A 24,218-nucleotide genomic window follows, 5' to 3' on the forward strand; every position below is an offset into this window, starting at 1 on the left:
ACATATGTAGGGGCCTGGCAGTTCATAGTTGGTCTTCCACAGCTTCAGATGTCTAGGCAGTTTGGAAAGGCATTAAGTCAGTCGGTGGCTTGAGTGGAGGGAGCATCGATGATAGACAGGTAGGGAGACAACGTCAGTCAGATAATGGTAGACGGGCCCGGAGTTCTTCATCAGGCACCTTGTCTCCTCTTCCGTAAGTAGGCTCGGTCATCCACTTTTAAAGCGTAGCACCCACCTGGATAATGTTTTGGCGACTAAAAGCGGCAGAAAAGACCACCACACTTCGACAATAGTCTGTAACAGGCGAGCCTCTGCCATTACCTCAGATCACAGTCCCTACATCCTTCCAGGAGCCGGAACAGGTGGAACAAAATCCAGTGATGTGAAGCCATTCAGTTTTACTAAGCTCATAATGCATTCATAAGTATATTCTTAAAGAATCAATAGTATATAATTAATTGAAATGACCATTGAGCGGAGGTAAATATGCTAGATTGTACCTTGTTTGGTGTTTTGAGCTGTTTTGCCGACTTCCAGTGACCCCCTGTGCTCTTCTCCCCCAGGCAGAGAAACTGTTCAAAGCGGCCATGAGTTTCATGTTGTCCGGAGGAACACCACAGGTGAGGGTTGGTCATGTTTTTATAGAACAGGAATGTTGTGACAACAGGACAGTAGTGACTGGGTACTGTGGCATCTTTCAGGTTTTTTTTAAATGAAGAGGATAATCTGTTATTTTACATCTTTTGTCAATCTGAACAAAGGACTGTCTGGAATAAATAGGCTTTGGCTCATTCTATTCCAAAACCAATTGTTGTGGTGTATGTTGCGTTGTTTTCTAGACACTCAATGCTATTGCTACTTCAGTTTTTTTCCCTTCTTTTCAAAGGATGACAATGGGGTCATTGAGATGTCCTTGAAGCTTGCTACCATATATGCCGGCCAGAATAAGTAAGTGGACTTCAAAAGTGGAGCAATTGAATTAATTTCGTTCAAACTTTGCTTTTGTCAAAGAATCCTCAATTTGCAGCAATTACAGCCTTGCAAACCTTTGGCATTCTAGTTGTCAATTTGTTGATTTCATCTGAAGAGATTTCATCCCATGCGTCCTGAAGCACCTCCCACAAATTGGATAGGCTTGATGGGCACTTCTTACGTACCAATACGGTCAAGCTGCTCCCACAACAGCTCAATAGGGTTGAGATCCGGTGACTGTGCTGGCCACTCCATTATAGACAGAATACCAGCTGACTGCTTCTTCCCTAAATAGTTCTTGCATAGTTTGGAGCTGTGCTTTGGGTCATTGTCCTGTTGTAGGAGGAAATTGGCTCCAATTAAGCACCGTCCGTATGGTATGGCATTGCAAAATGGAGTGATAGCCTTCCTTCTTCAAGATCCCTTTTACCCTGTACAAATCTCCTACTTTACCACCACCAAAGCACCCCCAGACCATCACATTGCCCCTACCATGCTTGACAGATGGCGCCAATCACTTCTCCAGCATCTTCAGTTTTTCTGCGTCTCACAAATGTTCTTCTTTGTGATCTGAACACCTCAAACTTAGATTTGTCTGTCCATAACACTTTTTTTCAATCTTCCTCTGTCCAGTGTCTGTTCTTTTGTCCATCTTAATCTTTTATTTTTATTGGCCAGGCTGAGATATGGCTTTTTCTTTGCAACTCTGCCTAGAAGGCCAGCATCCCAGAGTCGCCTCTTCACTGTTGACGTTGAGACTAGTGTTTTGCGGGTACTATTTAATGAAGCTGCCAGTTGAGGACTTGTGAGGCATCTGTTTCTGAAACTGGACACTCTAATGTACTTGTCCTCTTGCTCAATTGTGCACCGGGGCCCACTCCTCTTTCTATTCTGGTTAGAGCTAGTTTGCGCTCTTCTGTGAAGGGAGTAGTACACAGCGTTGTATGAGATCTTCAGTTTCTTGGCATTTTCTCGCATGGAATAGCCTTCATTTCTCAGAACAAGAATAGACTGGCGAGTTTCAGAATAAATTCTTTGTTTCTGGCCATTTTGAGCCTGTAATCGAACCCACAAATGCTGATGCTCCAGATACTCAACAAGTCTAAGGAAGGCCAGTTTTATTGCTTCTTTAAACAGCACAAACGTTTTCAGCTGTGCTAACATAATTGCAAAAGGGTTTTCTAATGATCAATTAGCCTTTTAAAATGATCAACTTGGATTAGCTAACACAACGTGCCATTGGAACACAGGAGTGATGGTTGCTGATAATGGGCCTCTGTACGCCCATGTAGATATTCCTGTTTCCAGCTGCAATAGTCATTTACAACATTAACAATGTCTACACTGTATTTCTGATACATTTGATGTTATTTTAATGGACAAGGACATTTCTAAGTGACCCCAAACTTTTGAACGGTAGTGTATATATTTTGTTATGCAAATGGGAGGTTTTAGAAGGGTCCAGACACTTTTTTGTTGTTGTTGATTTCACTTGTTTTTGACGAACTTATGCCAACCAGCGACTCACTTCCTCATCCTCGTTGTGCAGTGCGGGGGCTCTGGAAAAAACACGAACAAATGCTCCAAAAACACCCAAATACATCCTTTTAGAAAAGCAACGTCTCTTCATATATTGATACAGGTATTTAGATATTGTACATATGAAATTGTGTAATTCTGAACTTTATCCGCAAAGTTATTTCATTTTGTGGCAACTTGAGCTATACCTTTCCGTCTATTCTAGCAGCAGGCTACACGGAGAATGAAACGGCTGGATAGGGAAAACCGCTTGAGTCGTGCAAAATTGAATATTAGGAGGCACATTTGCTTCAAATTCCATTTAATAGATGTAAATACGTTTTGGATAGGAGCTAGCCAGCTTAGTTGAAGAGTGCAGCATACACCATTAAATAGGGTTTCAAGCCAAAGCCAAGCTTTTAAGTTGAGAAATCATTTTCTGTGGTTGGCTATAGTCAGAGATGGGCAGTATTTCTATTACATGTATTTGAAATAATTATTTTAATTACTTCTGAGTATTTTATATGTTGTATTACACTGGAATGAACTATACTCAAATGTATTTTGTAACAAGATACATTCGAAAGCTGTAATTTGTATTTTCAAAATAGTTTTCTTTTCTTTTTTTTTAATAGTGGTTCTCAATTTTGTGGCCCCCTTTCACCCTACATTGGTATCAAAAGTCTGATGGCATGGTACCTGTGAACAAAATTTAAGGACTCTATCCATTGCGCACTACAAATAAAGCTAATTTTCATTTGAGCCGACATAGGCAGCGTTTACCTTGTGCTTTGCAGTTGTTCATTTTCGGTCATTTAGCAGACACTCTTATCCAGAGTGACAGTGTATTCAACTAAGGTAGATAAACAACAACATATCGCAGTCATAGCAAGAAAGAAGTTTATGTAACCGTTACTGAGAATGTTGTTGCTGTTCGGCCGGCAACTTGCAAATATATTTTAAAATGCATGTATTTTAAATATTGTATTTATAAAAAATATTTTATTTTGATAAATTGGTTATTTGGGTATTTTGTAGTTGTATTTTGTCATTTTATGCCCATCCCTGGTTATAGTCCTGTAGTAGTATATTATTATAATATGACTACATTTCATGATCCACCCCCAAATTCTACATACCACAGTTCACCATGTATGATGTGTAACCTTATATTAAATGTATGTTTTTTTTTCTTTCTTCTCAGGAATGACCTGGCAGAGACTGGTTTCCAGTTTTGCACTGAATCCCTTGAAGCCAAGTTAGAGAAATTCAAGGAACTTCCTGCTGAGGAACAGTCAGGTATCTAATGACCAAACCATCAGGTTGTTGTTGTTGCTGTAATAGCATAAGATTCTATGTTTTGTGGGTGGGTGTGTGTGTGTGGCACAACTTCCTAATGGTCCGCCACACTGATCCTCAACAAGGGGGCCCCACAGGGTAGCGGGCTCAGCCACCTCCTGTACTCCCTGTTAACCCACGTCTCCAACTCAATCATCAAGTTTGCTGACAACACAACAATGACGAGACAGCCTACAGGGAGGTGGTGAGAGCCCTGGCGGATTGGTGCCAGTAAAATAACCTGCACCTTCGAGACTGCTGTCTTATCTACATAATCATTGAACACTGGTCACTTTAATAATGTTTACATACTGTTTTACCCACTTCATATGTATATACTGTATTCTAGTCATGGCTCATCCTATATAACTACTGCTATACACACCTTTTTCTATTCACGTACTGTCCATACTGTATCCTCACATTTACATAAGTATTCAGACCCTTTACTCAGTACTTTGTAGCACCTTTGGCAGTGATTACAGCCTCAAGTCTTCTTGGTAGAGGTCGACCGATTTATGATTTTTCAACACCGATACCGATTATCGGAGGGCGAAAAAAGCCGATACCGATTAATCGGCCGAAAATAAATATAATATTTTTGTTTTGTATTTATTTATAATATTGATAATTACAACAATACTGAATGAACACTTATTTTAACTTAATATAATACATCAATAAAATCAATTTAGCCTCAAATAAATAATGGAACGTTCAATTTGGTTTAAATAATGCAAAACAAAGTGTTGGAGAAGAAAGTAAAAGTGCAATATGTGCCATGTAAAAAAAGCTAAGGTTTAAGTTCCTTGCTCAGAACATATGAAAGCTGGTGGTTCCTTTTAACATGGGTCTTCAATATTCCCAGGTAAGTTTTAGGTTGTAGTTATTATAGGAATTATAGGACTATTTCTCTCTATACGATTTTTATTTAATATACCTTTTGACTATTGGATGTTCTTATAGGCACTTTAGTATTGCCAGTGTAACAGTATAGCTTCCGTCGCTCTCCTCGCTCCTACCTGGGCTTGACCAAGGAACACATCGACAACAGCCACCCTCGAAGCAGCGATACCCATGTAGATGAAGGGGAACAACTACTCCAAGTCTCAGAGCGAGTGACGTTTGAAACGCTATTAGCGCGCACCCCGCTAACTAGCTAGCCATTTCACATCGGTTACACCAGCCTAATCTTGGGAGTTGACAGGCTTGAAGGGGTGGGTATAATTTGTGGAACGTTCCAACAGGAATCTGTTCCAAAAAACGTAAAAGTAAAAGGTTGCCAACCAACAACGCATACAAAGTAGCAACGCATTCAAACCTAGCTAACTAGCTGCCGAATAGGCATCAACTCACCACGTAGCTTATTCTTAATGTTTGTCTATAGGCAACCAGAGTGAGGAGAGACATTTTTCGTAATAAACGTGATGAGTGAAAAACGCAATGATATAGACCACTCCCTCCCCGGTATCTTATTCTGCCGCTATACAACTTTGTATGCGTTGTATTTTGGCAACCTTGTTATTTACGAAGTTTTTGGAATAGATTCCTGTTGGAACGTTCCACAAATTATACCCACCTGGTTTGAAGTCATAAACAGCTTGAAGCACAGCGAAGAGCTGCTGGCAAAACGCACGAAAGTGCTGTCTGAATGAATGCTTACGAGTTATGTTATGTCATAATTATGTACAATTCTGGCAAATTAGTTCGCAACGAGCCAGGCGGCCCAAACTGTTGCATATACCCTGACTCTGCGTGCAATGAACGCTAGAGATGTGACACAATTTCATGTTAGCAGGCAATATTAACTAAATATGCAGGTTTAAAAATATATACTTGTTTATTGATTTTAAAGAAAGGCATTGATGTTTATGGTTAGGTACATTGGTGCAACGACAGTGTTTTTTTCCTGAATAAGCTTGTTAAATCACCCGTTTGGCGAAGTAGGCTATGATTCAATGATAAATTAACAGGCACCGCATCGATTATATGCAACGCAGGACAAGCTAGATAAACTAGTAATATCATCAACCATGTGTAGTTAACTAGTGATTATGTTAGATAAGTTTAATGCTAGCTAGCAACTTACCTTGGCTTCTTGCTGCCCTCGCGTAACAGGTAGTCAGCCTGCCATGCAGGTTCCTCGTGCGTTGGATTGGATTAGTAACCGGAAGGTTGCAAAAATGAATCCCCAATCCCCCCTGAACAAAGCAGTTAACCCCCGTTCCTAGACCGTCATTGAAAATAAGAATGTGTTCTTAATCTGACTTGCCTCGTTAAATAAAGATGTCAACAAAAAAAACGGCAAATCGGTGGCTAAAAATACCGATAACTTAATCTGCCCTAATTAATTGGCCTTTCCGATTAATCGGTCGACCTCTACTTCTTGGTATGACGCTACAAGCTTGGCACACCTGTATTTGGGGAGTTTCTCCCATTCTTCTCTGCAGATCCTCTCAAGCTCTGTCAGGTTGGATGGGGAGCGTCGCTGCACAGCTATTTTCAGGTCTCCAGAGATGTTCGATCGGGTTCAAGTCCAGGCACTGGCTGGGCCACTCTAGGACATTCAGAGAGAGACTTGTCCTGAAGCCACTTCTGCCTTGTCTTGGCTAAGTGCGTAGGGTCGTTGTCCTGTTGGAAGGTTAACCTTAGCCCTAATCTGAGGTCCTTAGTGCTTTACATAGTGGTTACATCAGACCAGAGAATCTTGTTTCTCATGGTCAGAGTCTTCAGGTGCCTTTTGCCAAACTCCAAACGGGCTGCCTTTTACTGAGGAGTGGCTTCTGTCTGGCCCCTCTACAATAATGGCCTGATTGGTAGAGTGCTGTACAGATGTTTGTCCTTCTGGAAGGTTCTCCCATCTCCACAGAGGAACTCTGGAGCTCTGTCAGAGTGACCAATGCTCTTCTCCCCCAATTGCTTAGTTTGGCTGGGCGGACAGCTCTAGGAAGAATCTTGGTGGTACCAAACATCTTCCATTTAAGATTGATGAAGGCCACTGTGTTCTTGGGGACCTTCAATGCAGCTGAAATGTTTTGGTACCCATCCTGTGCCTTCACACAATCCTATCTCGGGGCTCTACGGACAATTCCTTCGACCTCATGGCTTGGTTTTTGCTCTGACATGCACTGTCAACTGTGGGACCTTATATAGAGAGGTGTGTGTGTGTGTCTGTGCGCCTTTCCAAATCATGTCCAATCAATTGAATTTACCACAGGTGGACTCCAAGTTGTAGAAACATCTCAAGGATAATCAATGAAACAGGATGCACTTGAGCTCAATTTCAAGTCTCATCGCAAAGGGTCTGAATACATTGAAAACACAAAAATGAATACACAAATGTCTAAACCTGTTTTTGCTATGTTATTCCGGATATTGTGTGTAGATTGAGAACATTTTTTATTTAATCAATTTTAGAATAAGGCTGTAACAAAATGTGGAAAATGTTAAGGGTTCTGAATAATTATACATACAGTTGAAGTTGGAAGTTTACATACATTTAGGTTGGAGTCATTAAAAATAGTTTTTCAACCACTCCACAAATTTCTTGTTAACAAACTATAGTTTTGGCAAGTCGGTTAGGACATCTACTTTGTGCATGACACAAGTAATTTTTCCAACAATAGAAATGGAATGCATTTCTATTAACAGGTGTGCCTTAATTTATGGAATTTATTTCCTTAATGCATTTCAGCCAATCAGTTGTGTCAAGGAATATGGGGGGGGGGGGGGTATACAGAAGATGACTCTATTTGGTAAAAGACCAAATCCAAATGATGGCAGAACAGCTTAAATAGGCAAAGAGAAACGACAGTCAGACAATCCGGAAAATGTCAAGATCTTTGAAAGTTTCTTCAAGTGCAGTCGCAAAAACCATCAAGCTCTAAGATGAAACTGGCTCTCATGAGGACCGCCACAGGAAAGGAAGACCCGAAGTTACCTCTGCTGCAGAGGATAAGATCATTACTTACCAGCCTCAGAAATTCCAGCCCAAATAAATGCTTCACGGAGTTCAAGTAACAGATACATCTCAACATCAACTGTTCAGAGGAGACTGTGTGACTCAGGCCTTCATGGTTGAATTGCTGCAAAGAAACCACTACTAAAGGACACCAATAATAAGATGAGACTTGCTTGGGCCAAGAAACACAAGCAATGGACATTAGACCGGTAGAAATATGTCCTTTTTGTCTGAGTCCAAATTTGAGATTTTTGGTTCCAACCGCTGTGTCTTTGTGAGACCCAGAGTAGGTGAACGCGTGATCTCGCATCGAGGAGGAGGTGTGATGGTGCTTTGCTGTTGATACGGTCAGTGATTTATTTAGAATTCAAGGCACACTTAACCAGCATGGCTACCACAGCATTCTGCAGCGATATGCCATCCCATCTGGTTTGGGCTTAGTACCACTATATCATTTGTTTTTCAACAGGACAATGACCCAACACACCTCCAGGCTGTGTAAGGGCTATTTTACCAAGAAGGAGAGTGATGAGTGCTGCATCAGATGACCTGGCCTACACAATCACCCGACCTCAACCCAAATGAGATGGATTGCAATGCGTTGTTCTGCAGAGTGAAGGAAAAGCAGCCAACAACTTCTCAGCAAATGTGGGAACTCCTTCAACTGTTGAAAAAGCATCAATCAAATGTTATTTGTCATATGCACAGAATACAACAGTAGAACTTACAGTGAAATGCTTACTTACAAGCCCTTAACAATGCAGTTTAAAAAACATTTAAATTAACAAAATTTAAGAGTAGCAGTAAAATATCATTTGCGAGGCTATATACAGGGGGTACCGGTACAGTCAATGTGCGGGGGCACCGGTTAGTTGAGGTAATATGTACATGTAGGTAGAGATATTAAAGTGACTATGCATAGATAATAAGAGTATCAGCAGTGTAAAAGGGCGGGGCAATGCAAATATTCTTCGTAGCCATTTGATGTGTTCTGGAGTCTTTGGGGTAGAAGCTGTTAAGAAGCCTTTTGGACCTATATTTGGAGCTCCGGTAGCAGAGAGAATAGTCTATGACGAGTGGCTGGAGTCTTTGACCATTTTTAGGGCCTTCTTCTAACGCCACCTGGTATAGAGGTCTTGTATGGCAGAAAGCTTGGCCCAAGTTATGTACTGGGTTGTACGCGCTAACCTCTGTAGTGCCTTGCGGTCAGAGGCCGCGCAGTTGCCATACCAGGCAGTGATGCAACCAGTCAGGATGCTTTCGATGGTGCAGCTGTAGAACCTTTTGAGGATCTGAGGACCCATGCCAAATCCTTCTGGTGTTTTTGGACCATGATCGTTTGTTGTTGATGTGGACACCAAGAAACTTGAAGCCCTCAACCTACTCCACTACAGCCCCGTCATTGAGAATGGGGGCGTGCTCGGTCATCTTTTTCCTGTAGTCCACAATCATCTCCTCTGTCTTGATCACGTTGGGGGAGAGGTTGTTATCCTGACACCACATGGCCAGGTCTCTGACCTCCCTATAGGCTGGCTCATCGTTGTCGGTGATCAGGCCTTCCACTTGTGTCATCGGCAATCTACTTTTTTTTATTGAACCTTTTATTTAACTAGGCAAGTCAGTTAAGAGCAAATTCTTATTTATAATGACGGCCTACCAAAAGGCTGCCTGCGGGGATGGGGGCTGGGATTAAAAATAAATTTAAAATGTAGGACAAAACACACAACACTACATAAAGAGAGACCTAAGATGACAATGTGGCATGGCAGCGACACATGGCAACACAGCATGGTAGCAACACAACATGGCAGCAGTACAAAACAGGGTGCATACATTATTGGGCACAGACAACAGCACAAAGGGCAAGAAGGTAGAGACAACAATACATCACGCAAAACAGCCACAACTGTCAGTAAGAGTGTCCATGATTGAGTCTTTGAATCAAGAGATTTGAGATGAAACTGTCCAGTTTGAGTGTTTGTTGCAGCTCGTTCCAGTCGCTAGCTACAGCGAACCAAAAATGATGAGCGACCCAGGGATGTGTGTTCTTAGGGGACCTTAAACAGAATGTGACTGGTTTTTGAGTCGCACCTGACCATGCAGTCATGATTGAACAGGGAGTACAGGAGGGGAATGAGCTCTCTCCCCCTCCCCGTGTTGACCAGTGAGGCAGATGTGTTATTACTTACCCTTCTGTACTCCCTGTTCAGGAAGTCCAGGATCCAGTTGCAGAGGGAGGTGTTTAGTCAGGGTCCTGAGCTTAGTGATGAGCTTTGAGGGCACTATGGTATTGAACGCTGAGCTGTAGTCAATGAATAGCATTCTCACATATGTGTTCCCTTCTGCCCAGGTGGGAAAGTGTGGAGTGCAATAGAAATGGCATCATCTGTGGATCTGTTGGGGTGGTATGCAAATTGGAGTGGGTCTAGGGTGTCTGCGATAATAGTGTTGTGAGCCATGACCAGCCTTTCAATGCACTTCATGGCTACAGACGTGAGTGCTACGGGTCAGTAGTCATTTAGGCAGGTTGCCTTAGTGTTCTTGGGCACAGTCACTATGGTGGTCTGCTTGAAACATGTTGATATTACAGACTCAGACAGGGAGAGTTGAAAATGTCAGTGAGAAACTTGCCAGTTGGTCAGCGCATGCTTGGAGTACACGTCCTGGTAATGCGGCCTTGTGAATGTTGACCTGTTTAAAGGTCTTACTCACATTGGCTACGGAGAGCGTGATCACACAGTCGTCCGGAACAGCTCATGCTCTCATGCATGTTTGTGTTGCTTACCTCGAAGCGAGCATAAGGGATTTAGCTCGTCTGGTAGGCTCGTGTCACTGGACAGCTTGCAGCTGTGTTTCCCTTTTGTAGTCTGTAATAGTTTGCAAGCCCTGCCACATCCGACGAGCGTTTGAATCGTACTATCGGCTCCATCTTAGTCCTGTATTGAGGCTTTGCCTGTTTGATGGTTCGGAGGGCATAGCGGGATTTCTTATAAGCTTCCGGGTTAGAGTCCCACTCCTTGAAAGTGGCAGCTCTATCCTTTAGCTCAGTGCGGATGTTGCCTGTAATCCATGTCTTCTGGTTGGGGTATATACACTGCTCAAAAAAATAAAGGGAACACTTAAACAACACAATGTAACTCCAAGTCAATCACACTTCTGTGAAATCAAACTGTCCACTTAGGAAGCAACACTGATTGACAATAAATTTCACATGCTGTTGTGCAAATGGAATAGACAACAGGTAGAAATTATAGGCAATTAGCAAGACACCCCCAATAAAGGAGTGGTTTGGCAGGTGGGGACCACAGACCACTTCTCAGTTCCTATGCTTCCTGGCTGATGTTTTGGTCACTTTTGAATGCTGGCGGTGCTTTCACTGTAGTGGTAGCATGAGACGGAGTCTACAACCCACACAAGTGGCTCAGGTAGTGCAGCTCATCCAGGATGGCACATGAATGCGAGCTGTGGCAAGAAGGTTTGCTGTGTCTGTCAGCGTAGTGTCCAGAGCATGGAGGCGCTACCAGGAGACAGGCCAGTACATCAGGAGACGTGGAGGAGGCCGTAGGAGGGCAACAACCCAGCAGCAGGACCGCTACCTCTGCCTTTGTGCAAGGAGGAGCAGAAGAAGCCCTGCCAGAGCCCTGCAAAATGACCTCCAGCAGGCCACAAATGTGCATGTGTCTGCTCAAACGGTCAGAAACAGACTCCATGAGGGTGGTATGAGGGCCCGACGTCCACAGGTGGTGGTTGTGCTTACAGCCCAACACCGTGCAGGATGTTTGGCATTTGCCAGAGAACACCAAGATTGGCAAATTCGCCACTGGCGCCCTGTGATCTTCACAGATTAAAGCAGGTTCACACTGAGCACGTGACAGACGTGACAGAGTCTGGAGACGCCGTGGAGAGCGTTCTGCTGCCTGCAACATCCTCCAGCATGACCGGTTTGGCGGTGGGTCAGTCATGGTGTGGGGTGGCATTTCTTTGGGGGGCAGCACAGCCCTCCATGTGCTCGCCAGAGGTAGCCTGACTGCCATTAGGTACCGAGATGAGATCCTCAGACCCCTTGTGAGACCATATGCTGGTGCGGTTGGCCCTGGGTTCCTCCTAATGCAAGACAATGCTAGACCTCATGTGGCTGGAGTGTGTCAGCAGTTCCTGCAAGAGGAAGGCATTGATGCTATGGACTGGCCCGCCCGTTCCCCAGACCTGAAACCAATTGAGCACATCTGGGACATCATGTCTCGCTCTATCCACCAACGCCACGTTGCACCACAGACTGTCCAGGAGTTGGCGGATGCTTTAGTCCAGGTCTGGGAGGAGATCCCTCAGGAGACCATCCGCCACCTCATCAGGAGCATGCCCAGGCGTTGTAGGGAGGTCATACAGGCATGTGGAGGCCACACACACTACTGAGCCTCATTTTGACTTCTTTTAAGGACATTACATCAAAGTTGGATCAGCCTGTAGTGTGGTTTTCCACTTAAATGTTGAGTGTGACTCCAAATCCAGACCTCCATGGGTTGATAAATTGGATTTCCATTGATTATTTTTGTGTGATTTTGTTGTCAGCACATTCAACTATGTAAAGAAAAAAGTATTTAAGATTATTTCTTTCATTCAGATCTAGGATGTGTTGTTTAAGTGTTCCCTTTATTTTTTTGAGCAGTATATGAACAGTCACTGTGGGGACGACGTTCCGGGTGAAATTGGTTGAGAATTCCAAGAGTGTGCAAAGGTGTGGCTACTTTGAAGAATCTCAAATATAAAATATATTTTGATTTGTTTAACTTTTTTTTTGTTTACTACATGATTCCATGTGTTATTTCATAGTTTTGATTTTCTCACGATTATTCTACAATGTAGAAAATAGTAAAAATAAAGAAAAACCCTTGAATGAGTAGGTGTATCCAAACTTTTGACTGGTAGTGTGTGTGTGTGTGTGTTTTGGCCAGAATGACGGTTCGCCACTGTGTGGGTTATGAGTCACTACCGGGAACGGAGACTGGAACTAAACTCAGCAAAAAAAGAAATGTCCTCTCACTGTCAACTGACCATTACCCCTGGTGAGACAAAACCGTGACTCGTCAGTGAAGAGCACTTTTTGCCAGTCCTGTCTGGTCCAGCGACGGTGGGTTTGTGCCCATAGGCGACGTTATTGCCGGTGATGTCTACTGAGGATCTGCCTTACAACAGGCCTACAAGCCCTCAGTCCAGCCTCTCTCAGCCTATTGCAGACAGTCTGAGCACTGATGGAGGGATTGTGCGTTCCTGGTGTTACTCGGGCAGTTGTTGCCATCCTGTACCTGTCCCACAGGTGTGATGTTCAGATGTACCGATCCTGTGCAGGTGTTGTTACACGTGGTCTGCCACTGCGAGGACGATCAGCTGTCCGTCCTCTCTCCCTGTAGCGCTGTCTTAGGCATCTCACAGTGCTGACATTGCAATTTATTGCCCTGGCCACATCTGCAGTCCTCATGCCTCTTTGCAGCATGCCTAAGGCACGTTCACGCAGATGAGCAGGGACCCTGGGAATCTTTCTTTTGGTGTTTTTCAGAGTATGTATAAAGGCCTCTTTAGTGTCCTAAGTTTTCATAACTGTGACCTTAATTGCCTACCGTCTGTAAGCTGTTAGTGTCTTAACGACCGTTCCACGGGTGCATGTTCATTAATTGTTTATAGTTCATTGAACAAGCATGGGAAACAGTGTTTAAACCCTTTACAATGAAGATCTGTGAAGTTATTTGGATTTTTACGAATTATCTTTGAAAGTCAGGGTCCTGAAAAAGGGACGTTTCTTTTTTTTTCGCTGAGTTTATACCTTGTTTTCTTTCAGAATTTCTTTGCTTCTGTGTATTCCTTTTGTTTTCTGAGAACGTTCGGTGCATAGTCGCGGTCCATGTTGGCTTGTTGTTCTGCCAGAGAACCCTAATTTTGCCAAACCACCTCCATAGTCTACTTTATTCTGTTGCTCAGAAACTTTGCCAAAATGAGTCTTGGATGGGGCCGGGAGCTCGGTGAGCTCTCTGGATCTGTAGAACTCTTGAGGAAGTTAAGTCCAACTGCTCTTTCAACGACCCCTCGGGTTCAGAATAGATTCTGATGTTTTTACGCCTAGCAGGGCTCTTTTGGTCTATTTGGCTGGCCTCCAGCTACACCTGAAGCTTCAACCGCTTCATTACGTCTTCCGTTGTCTGGATTCTTTCATCTGCTCTTTCTATTTGTTCCTCGGCTTCCTCAAGCATTTTGTTGGTTTTGTTCATATTATCTTTGTCTTCAAGCTGCTTCTGTTATCTCATTGGAAACCATCTCTGCTATTTCATCATGGCAGCTACCTGGGGTACCGCTTCAGCTGCAGTTATATTCTTTGTTTGTTTTCTCTGCATTTTGTGTGTTCCTTTTGATGGTTATTTTTCCTAAGCTTCGTTGTAGCCCTGTCTCCCTTGCTCATGTTTATTCAACTTTGTAAAAAATCTAAATTTTAGGGGCTTTTTAAATCTAAGTATCAGAAGGATCTTTTTTTGACGGCCAATAGGTTGGTGTTGTCACCGGAAACCCCACAGGTGTCCTTCCTAACTCAGTGGCTGGAGAGGAAGGAAGAAGCTGCTCAGAGCTTTCACCACGAGGCCAATGGTGATTTTTAAAACTTTTAGAGTTTAATGGTTGACATGAGAACTGAGGATAGATCAACGACATTATAGTTACTCACCTAACTAAGAGTGGGGAAAAGGAAGCCTGTACAGAATATTTTTCCAAAACATGCATCCTGTTTGCATCAAGGCACTTACGTAATACTGTAAAAACAATTGGTAAAGAAATGCATTTTTTGTCCTGATACAAAGTGTAATCTTTGGGGCAAATCCAACACAACACATCACTAAGTACTACTCTGTCACTCCACTCTTTGCTTTGGCTCCCCCTCCTGTCCAGCTAAGGTGTTCGGCGTCGCCGGCCTTCTAGCTGCTGCCGAACCTGCTGCTGGCAAACGCCCTTCACTCATCAACCCCAGACTTGTCTCGTCATCATTACACACACCTGTGTGTGCATATATAGATATTTGTCTTTGTCGGTCATTGTAAATGTAGCTTGTTTTCCTGAGAGTAATCTCTCCTACTATTTCCTGAGTACTTTATAATTTTGCACTTTCCCGCTTTTATATATGGTACTTTAATAAATTCAGTAGTTCTAAACCTAGGACTGCCTACTCCTCTCTACACTTGTGACACACACTTCATATTTTCAAGCATGGTGGTGGCTGCATCATGTTATGGGTATGCTTGTCATCGGCAAGGAGTTTTTGGTGATTAAAAAGAAATTGAATGCAGCTAAGCACAGGCAAAATCCTAGAGGAAAACCTGGTTCAGTCTTCTTTCCAAAAGACACTGGGAGATTAATTCACCTTTCAGCAGGACAATAACTTAAAACACACAGCCAAATTTGCTTACCAAGACCAGATTGAATGTTTGAGTGGCCTAGTTACAGTTTTGACTTAAATTGGCTTGAAAATCTATGGCAAGACTAGAAAATGTTTTTTTTGGCAGACCTTGCTTTTTAAATTTGTTTTACCCAATAGACCAATAGTTGCCCTTGTTTGTGAGGCATTGGGAAACCTTCCTGGTATTTGTGGTTGAATCTGTGTTTGAAATTCACTGTCTGACTGAGGGACCTTACAGATAATTGCATGTGTGGGGTACAGAGATGAGGTAGTCATTCAAAAATCATGTTAAACACTTATTGCACAAAGTCCATGGAACTCATTGGGACTTGTTAAGCAAATGTTGACTCCTGTACTTATTTAGCCTTGCCATTACGAAGGGGTTGAAATTTTGACTTTCATTTTTGATTTTACATACATACATACATACATACATACATACATACATACATACATACATACATACATACATACATAATTCCACTAACATTTTGGGGTATTGTGTGTAGGCCAGTGATGACAAAATCTCAATTTAATCTATTTCAAATTCAGGATGTAAAAGTCAATGCTTTCTGAAGGCACGGTACATTCCGGACTCTGAAGAAATACATTTTTATTTATAAGATGCAGAAAAGAGTGAGAAAAGAAGATAAATAGATGTAGCAACATCATTCCAGTGGTCACTGCTCCACATTTGCCAGGATAACGGAATAATCAGAAAAAGACAAGTATGAAAACGATCGGTCGAAGACGGTCAGTTCTGAAATGGTGTCTGAATAATCCACTCTCACCTTCGCATTGTCCTGTTGGCATTCAGACTCCTTACCCACCAGGGGTTGTAGCAAGCTACAGTAGCTGCTATCCACTACAGCACATGAATACTCTGGTTCTCTGGTATCACCATAGCAAACCTGGACAGACCTGGAAGGAAGGGAGAAAGATGTCATCTAAATTAGATTTCCCTCAAGACAGTGACGGCAGTTGGAAGTCAACTCTTATGACTGTTCATGACATGCGCTAGCTGAATGTATCATTACTGTGACAGCGTAATATAGGTCTATGGCAAAGGTGTCAAGTTGAGTGTTTTTCCTTAATTTGTTCTTACTTTCTGTTCAATGGTGCAACTTTGACCTGCTGGTCTGTAGGGACCTTTGGCCACCCTCTGGGTTTACCTGTGGGTAAAAGATGGAAAAAATCTGAGTGGGAGAAGGGAAATTAAAAAATGAACTAAACAAATGGAATTGTTACTTTGAGACTGAGCACACATGCGACACTGTCCAATTACAGGTATCCAAAAACTCCAAACTACCATAGATTCAAAAGGCACTACAACCAGTAGTACTGCAACCCTAGTCTAGGAGTTAAGTTAATCATGCCCCTCTAAAGCAAAACGTACTGTTGTGAGTTAGAATAGTAGAATACACAAGGTTAATGATGAGTTCAGACCTGGTGGTCCCCACCCCCATCAAAGTTCCCCATCCCTGCTTTAGACTAAGGCTAAGCCTGCGGTGTTTTCCGAGACTGCGCTCTCTTCCCTTCTTTCTCCCTCTCCTTTACCTCTTCCGCCCTCCTGGACTTGCGTCTGTCCTCCCGTTCTTTCACATCTCTTTCTCCACCTTTCTGCCACCTCCTTCTCTTTAGTCTTTCCAACTCTATTTCTTCACCCAGTCTCTCTTAGTTTTGACACTCATCACTACCGGTCTTTTCTTTTTGGAAGACCTCTTTTTTTTCATTATCCCTTTTTGTTTTATTTTATAGCAATCGCTCACCCAAATTTCATAATTTTTCTTATCTTTTTGAAGTGGTCTATTAGCCAGGAGTGACTGCAACAGTGAGTGTATGGTGCGTTCACTCCTGACCCTTAGATTACTTCCCAGGTAAGAAGACTTTTCAAGAATTACGACATTTGGGTGAACTATCCCTTCAAAACTCACAATCATCAATTTCTGTCAATTTCTTTCGTCACTTGTTATTCTCCCAAAAACTCTTGCGGTCCCCTTTAACTCATCCCCATATTTGTCTTTCCTCTGGAGTATTCTTACTTTCCAAATAATTTACATACTCTCAATCTTGTTTTCTTTTCAGTCTGCATGTTACCGTGATCTGTCCATTCTTCCATCAGTCTGGAAATGGTAATTTTCTGTGGCAATTCTCGCCCTCTTTTTCTGCCGCTCTTTCCTTCCCTTGCTTCAGTCTCCATCTTTGTACACTTACTTTTTCAAGGTATATGTTCTCATTCCTATCCTGCCTCTTTTCATTACTCTTTATCTCCTGCAGACTGAGTTCCTTTCTCAGCATCTTCTCTTCCATCTATCCTCTCCCCTGCCTGCCTCCACGACTTCCTTTCCCCTTCTGATCTCTCCGTGTGAAGCTCATTTCTACTCCTGTGGTTTGAAATCAGTTTCGCTATTCTCCACTTCTCTCTTGAAGGCTCACTCATATCCTCCTCATCTCTCTCCACCTCCCATCTCTCCTGCTCTACCTCACCTCCTCTCCATCTCGTTTTTCTCTCTTTGCCCACTCTTCATTCTTCCATTGGAGAGAAGATTACAAAGAATCTTCCACAACCCATGTGCAATTGCGTGTCTCTGGCAGCGTTTGGAACTGCCTATATGCGGTCAAGAACGCTGAGTTCATCTCAGCCTATGCTGCCCTTCAGTCCCTTGACCTTTTTGTCCCTGGCGGAGACATGGAACACCCCACAGAACACTGCTACTCCAGCTGCTCTTTTTTCATCTATGTTTTCTGTCATCGTCCGAGAGCATCTGGTCGTCGCGATTTCTCCTAAGTGGAGATTTTGTCTTTTCTTCCTCTCACCTGTCCATCTCCTCATTTGAATTCCATGCTGTCACTGTCATTTGTCCACTCAAGCTTAAAATGATTGTCATCCATCTCCCACCAGGTGCCCTTGGAGAGTTCCTCAATAAGCTTGACACCTTGATAAGCTCATTTCCTGACGATGGCTGACCGCTCTTCGTATTTGGCGACTTCAACCTCCTAATGTCTGCTTTCGATTAATTTCTTTCCAACTCTCTCTTTCCCCTCCTTGCCTCTTGACCTACCCTTTCCCAATACCCTCCAACTCACAATGCAGGCAATACGCTTGACCTCATCTTTACTAGAGGCTGCTCGCCTACTAATCTCACTGCCACCTCCTTCCAGGTCTCTGATCAGTACTTTGTTTCCTTTTCTGTCTCCCTTTCCTCCAACCCTACCACTCAGCCCCTACCCAGATGGTCATGTGCCGTCGCAATCTTCTCTCTCGCTCTCAATCCTTAAGCCTTTGACACTGTGAACCATCAGATCCTCCTCTCAGGGCTCGGTGTCTCAGACTATGCACACTTTTGGATTGCATCCTACCTGGCAGGCCGTTCTTACCAGGTGATGTGAAGAGGATCTGTGTCTCTACCACGTACTCTCACTACTGGTGTCCCTCAGGGCTCGATTCTAGGCCCTCTTCTCTCTACACCAAGTCACTCGGCTCTGTCATATCCTCACATGGTCTCCTATCATTGCTATGCGGATGACACTCAACTTTTCTCCTCCCCCCCCCCCCCCCCCCCCCCCCCCCCTTCTGACACCCAGGTGGCGACATGCATCTCTGGTTGCCTTGCAGATACACTACCGGTCAAGCGTTTTAGAACACCTACTCATTCAAGGGTTTTTCTTTTATTTTTACTATTTTCTACATTGTAGAATAAGAGTGACGGCATCAAACTATGAAATCACACACGTGGAATCATGTAGTAACCAAAAAAGTGTTAAACAAATCAAAATATATTTGAGATTCTACAAATAGCCACGCTTTGCCTTGACAGCTTTGCACACTCTAGGCATTCTCTCAATCAGATTTCCAACAGTCTTGAAGGAGTTCCCACATATGCTGAGCACTTGTTGACTGCTTTTCCTTTACTCTGCGGTCCAACTCATCCCAAACCATCTCAATTTGGTTGAGGTAAGGGGATTTTGGAGACAAGGTCATCTGATGCAGCACTCTCCTTCTTGGTAAAATAGCCCTTACACATCCTGGAGGTGTGTTGGGTCATTGTCCTGTTGAAAAACAAATGATAGTCCCACTAAGCCCAAACCAGATGGAATGGTGTATCGCTGCAGAATGCTGTGGTAGCAATGCTGGTTAAGTGTGACTTGAATTCTAAATAATTCAAACCGTGTCACCAGCAAAGCACCATAACACCACCACCTCCATGCTTTACGGTGGGAAATACACATGTGGAGGTCATCCGTTCACCCACACCGCGTCTCACAAAGACACGGCGGTTGGAATCAAAAATCTCAAATTTGGACTCATCAGACCAAAGGACAGATTTCCAACAGTCTAATGTCCATTGCTTGTGTTTCTTGGCCCAAGCAAGTCTCTTCTTATTATTGTTGGCCTTTTAGTAGTGGTTTATTTGCAGCAATTTGACCATGAAGGCCTGACTCCCGCAGTCTCCTCTGAAAAGTTGATGTTGAGATGTGTCTGTTACTTGAACTTTGAAGCATTTATTTGGGAAGCAATTTCTGAGGCTGGTAACTTTAATGAACTTATCCTCTGCAGCAGCGGTAACTCTGGGTCTTCCTTTCCTGTGGCGGTCCTCATGAGAGCCAGTTTCATCATAGCGGTTGATGGTTTTTGCAACTGCACTTGAACTGCACTTCATTTTTCATATCGACTGACCTTCATGTCTTAAATTAATGATTTGACTGTTTCTCTTTCCCAAATAGAGCTATCTTCTGTACACCCCCCCCCCCCCTTCCTTGTCACAACTGATTGGCTCAGATGCATTAAGAAGGAAATAAATTCCACAAATTAACTTTTAACAAAGCACACCTGTTAATTTAAATGCATTCCAGGTGACTACCTCCATGAAGGTGGTTGAGAGAATGGCAAGGGTGTGCAAAGCGGTTGTCAAGGCAAACGGTGGCTACTTTGAAGAATCTCATTTTAAAATATATTTTGATTGTTTAACACTTTTTGGGTACTACATGATTTCATGTGTTATTTCATAGTTTTGATGTGTTCACTATTATTCTACGATGTAGAAACCCATGAATGAGCAGGTGTTTTAACTCTTGACCGGTAGTGTATGTCAACTTGGATGTTGGCCCACCACTTCATGCTCAACCTCGACAGACGGAACTGCTCTACCTCCTGTGGAAGGCCTGCCCACTCAAAGACCTCACCTTCACGGTGTCGCCCTCCCAGAGTGCAAAGAACCTTGGCATTACCCTGGACGATAACCTGTCATTCTCTGCAAACATCAAAGCAGTGGCCCGCTCCTGCAGGTTCATGCTCTACAACATCTGTAGAGTACGACCCTACCTTACACAGTGAGCAGCGCACGTCCTAATCCAGTCACGTGTCTTCTCCTGTCTGGACTACTGCAACTCACTGTTGGCTGGGTTCCCCACTTGTGCTGTCAAACCCCTGCAACTTATCCTGAACTTTTCAACCTTGCCAAGTTCTCAAGTCACCCGGCTCCTCCTCACACTCCACTGGCTTCCAGTCGAAGCTCGCATCCACTACAAGACCATGGCGTTTACCTACAGAACAGCAAGAGGAACTGCTCCTCCCTACCTTCAGGCTATGCTCAAACCCTACACCCCAACCCGAGCACTCCGATCTGCCAGCTTGGATCTCTTGGCCCTCCCACCCCTACAGGAGGGCATGTCCCACTCAGCCCAGTCCAAGCTCTTCTCTGTCCTGGCACCCCAATGGTGGAACCATCTTCCCCCTGAAGCTAGGACAGCAGAGTCCCTGCCCATCTTCTGAAAACATCTGAAACCCGACGATACCAGTATGTAGTGTGGAGCCTGTCTGGTCTAGCAAAAATACTTCTGCCTCAGGCGGGCGTAGGTTGTAGGGCCGCGACGATACCTGTATGTAGTGTGGGTCCTGGCTGGTCTAGCAAAAATACTTCTGCCTCAGGCGGGCGTAGGTTGTAGGGCCGCGACGATACCAGTATCGCGATACTCGTTAGTATAGTTGCAAGGAAACAAAACACAATGCCCATTTAACATCTTTAGGAAAACAGCCCTAATGTTGTCATCCACAGTCACATGTATTTATTTTCCAAGCTACAGCACACAATACTTTACATTCAGCAGATTTTTAAAGGACCAAAGAATTTGGTCTGCTTCGTGTGACGTGATCCTCCGAAAAGTTGTGAAACCTTGCTTTTGTATGTGCATTAAACTTTCGTGACCCTTCCTTTTGAAATTGAGTTTGCTTGCTTGCTGACTGCATCTCTCGTGTTTCTCCCTCTTTTCAGAGGAGTTGCGGATGGAGACCCGGCTGCTTCTGGGCCTGACCTTTGACTCCCACGCTCGCTACATGGCCGCCACACACCGCCTGAGCCGGGCGGTACTGGACTATAAACGAGCCCTACTGATCTGCCAGGAAGAGCAGGGAGAGACCCACCCACAGGTACCAGTTGTTAAATGTTTAGTACTTTTAGATAGAGCCTGCTTTTGTTCTCTCCACAAAGTTTAATGGATTATTTTAAAATATATATCTGCGTTCAAATGTTTTCTTTGTTTATTGCAATGTCACTGAAATGAAGAAACAATGTTTATACAACCTGTTGGGACCTAAAGACTTACCGTCACCTCTACTGTGGTGTTAAAGACAATCGACATGAAAGTAATATTCTTGTTGGTCTTCTACAGTCGCTGGTGCTGCTGAGTGACCTGGCCACCATCCTGGACCTGCAGGGCCGCCACGATGAGGCCCTGCCCCTGGTAAAGCAGGCCGTGGAGCTGAGCAGAGAAGCAGGCCACCCTGACCAGCACGTGTTGTTGGGAAACATGGCAGGCGTCCTACTGCACAATGGTAAGGAGGGCTAAAAATGAGGACTGAAATTCTAGGAGTGCCTTGGTTTACTCTTTCCTCAACACAAGTCAGTTTTCAATGTCAAAATATTAGCTTTTTATTGAGAATTACTAAATTAATGTAGCTCAGTTGGTAGAGCATGGTGGCTTTTTCAACGTCAAGATAGTGGGTTCGATTCCCAGGACCACCCATACGTAAAATGTGGCATGTATGACTAAGTCACTTTGGATAAGTGTCTAACTGGCATATTATATTTCTCTATGCACGTTATCCTTCTGGCACAGGTCAGTTTTATAATTTGGTGCAGCTGCATAAGTAACTGTACAAGCATTAACATTAATGGATAACATTTTGTTCAAGGAGGTACTGTGAAGTCTTATCACTGTTAATATCAGAGAATATCTCTGTCGTGTTCATTACGGCACGCAACAGAAAACGTTTAACTATTTGTAACAGAAAATAAAACTGTTTCTTACTGGAGAAACCCAATTCCTGTTTCAGTCCGTTTTTGTTCATTTCATGTCAAATGAACACAATCTTTGTGTGTTGGTCCAGGTCTGTTTGAGGAGTCTGTGAAGCTGTACAGGGAGGCCCTGGCTCTGGCCCAGTCCGTAGGAGATGAAGAAGCAGTAGAGCAGATCCGGGAGGGGCTGAAAGAGGTGGGCAACAGGAGGAAAGCAAAGAAGGCGGAAACAGAAGTCCCTAAGACTGGGACCGACGCCCCCAAGACTGAGACCGACTGACCAGTTGGATCAAACGAATATTAACACAACCCCCTTTCTGTTTGCAAATCTGAAGGGACTGAAATTAGATGGGTCATGTATGCACAAGATACGGAGCACATGGCATATACAGTAGCTCAGGAGGAGAAATGCAATAACACAATCACACTGTTTTCAAGACAAGTTTTATCTTACTATGGGCATGTAACAATCTCATCTGTGAAACCCTGAAATGTTTTTGTCTGTATTGTGTGAAATCTCACTCCAATGAGGTGTTCTTTTGTTGTCAGATAGGCTCAAGATGTAAGGGGAAAGACTCGGAGCTAAAATAAGTAAGACCAAAGCCGGAATTCAGTCAAGGGTATGTTGTTGACAAGCGTATTGCACATTTACTTTTAAATTGCTACTACTTTATATTTATGCTTGAGACATCCTCCGTAGCGTTTATCATGAATGCGATCTCTTTACGAACGTCGGGGAAAATGTGATTTGTTGACAACCCGCTTTTGATTGAATCCCAGCCTGAATAATGGCATCTTAGGAGAATGGCAAGTCATGTGAATGACTATAAATAAAACTGTGTAAGAGATGTACAATTTATGTGTATACAACACAATAATTTCATACAGACTGGAAAGTGACATGGGACTTAACTGTCAGCTTCAAGAGTGAAATGCCAAATCAGTAATTGTATTGTTTTCCTTTTGTGTGAACAACCAAGATATAACATAAGGCCGAGGCTGCGAGTCCGACTTTTCTGGATCCCGCTTTCCAGCGGCTGGGGTCCCATGGCTTCTGCGCATGTGGGGGATTCTGTACTTTGCCCACAATCTCTGCTCAACTCGTTGAGAACCTCCCTTCACATTTCGCACTGTCAATCGTGAATGATAATTCTTCAGATTTTACAGGGGAAACGTCCATGCTGCATCTGCATACTGACGATTTGGTGTCAATCAGTTTCATGGGGATACAGTGCATTCGGAAAGTATTCAGACCCCTTGACTTTTTCCACATTTTGTTAGGTTACAGCCTTATTCTAAAATGGATTAAAAATAATAATAATCCTCAGCAATCTACCATCCTTTCTCCATAAGGACAAAGCAAAAACAGGTTTTTAGATTATTTTTAACATTTGCAAAAACATACAACTGAAATATCACATTTACATAAGTATTCAGACCCTTTACTCTGCACCTTTTGGCAGCGATTACAGCCTCAAGTCTTCTTGGACATGATGCTACAAGCATCTCCCATTTTTCTCTCCAGATCCCCTCAAGCTCTGTCAGGTTTGATGGGGAGCGTCGCTGCACAGCTATTTTCAGGTCTCTCCAGTAGAGGTCGACCGATTTTATGATTTTTCAACGCCGATACTGATTATTGGAGGACCAAAAAAAGCCGATACTGATTAATCGGCCTTTAAAAAAAAAAATGTTTTATTATATA

At 43.4% G+C, this 24,218-nt stretch overlaps 1 protein-coding gene across 3 annotated transcripts in view; it reads left to right on the forward strand.

Annotated features, from left to right (window-relative positions):
• ttc19 (tetratricopeptide repeat domain 19) overlaps window positions 1–23,371 on the forward strand; it is a 29,546-nt gene extending 6,175 nt beyond the window's left edge. For all 3 annotated transcript variants that reach the window (XM_029704023.1, XM_029704024.1, XM_029704022.1), the window contains 6 exons: window positions 564–620; window positions 887–948; window positions 3,695–3,789; window positions 21,494–21,648; window positions 21,891–22,053; window positions 22,609–23,371. In XM_029704023.1, coding sequence (XP_029559883.1) covers window positions 564–620; window positions 887–948; window positions 3,695–3,789; window positions 21,494–21,648; window positions 21,891–22,053; window positions 22,609–22,796 — 720 coding nt within the window. In that variant the 3' untranslated portion in view covers window positions 22,797–23,371. The remainder of the gene's footprint in view (window positions 1–563; window positions 621–886; window positions 949–3,694; window positions 3,790–21,493; window positions 21,649–21,890; window positions 22,054–22,608) is intronic.
• The last annotated feature ends 847 nt before the right edge of the window (window positions 23,372–24,218 follow it).

The sequence above is a fragment of the Salmo trutta genome, chromosome 21, assembly GCF_901001165.1.
Source record: "Salmo trutta chromosome 21, fSalTru1.1, whole genome shotgun sequence".
In the NCBI taxonomy this organism is placed as follows: domain Eukaryota; kingdom Metazoa; phylum Chordata; class Actinopteri; order Salmoniformes; family Salmonidae; genus Salmo; species Salmo trutta.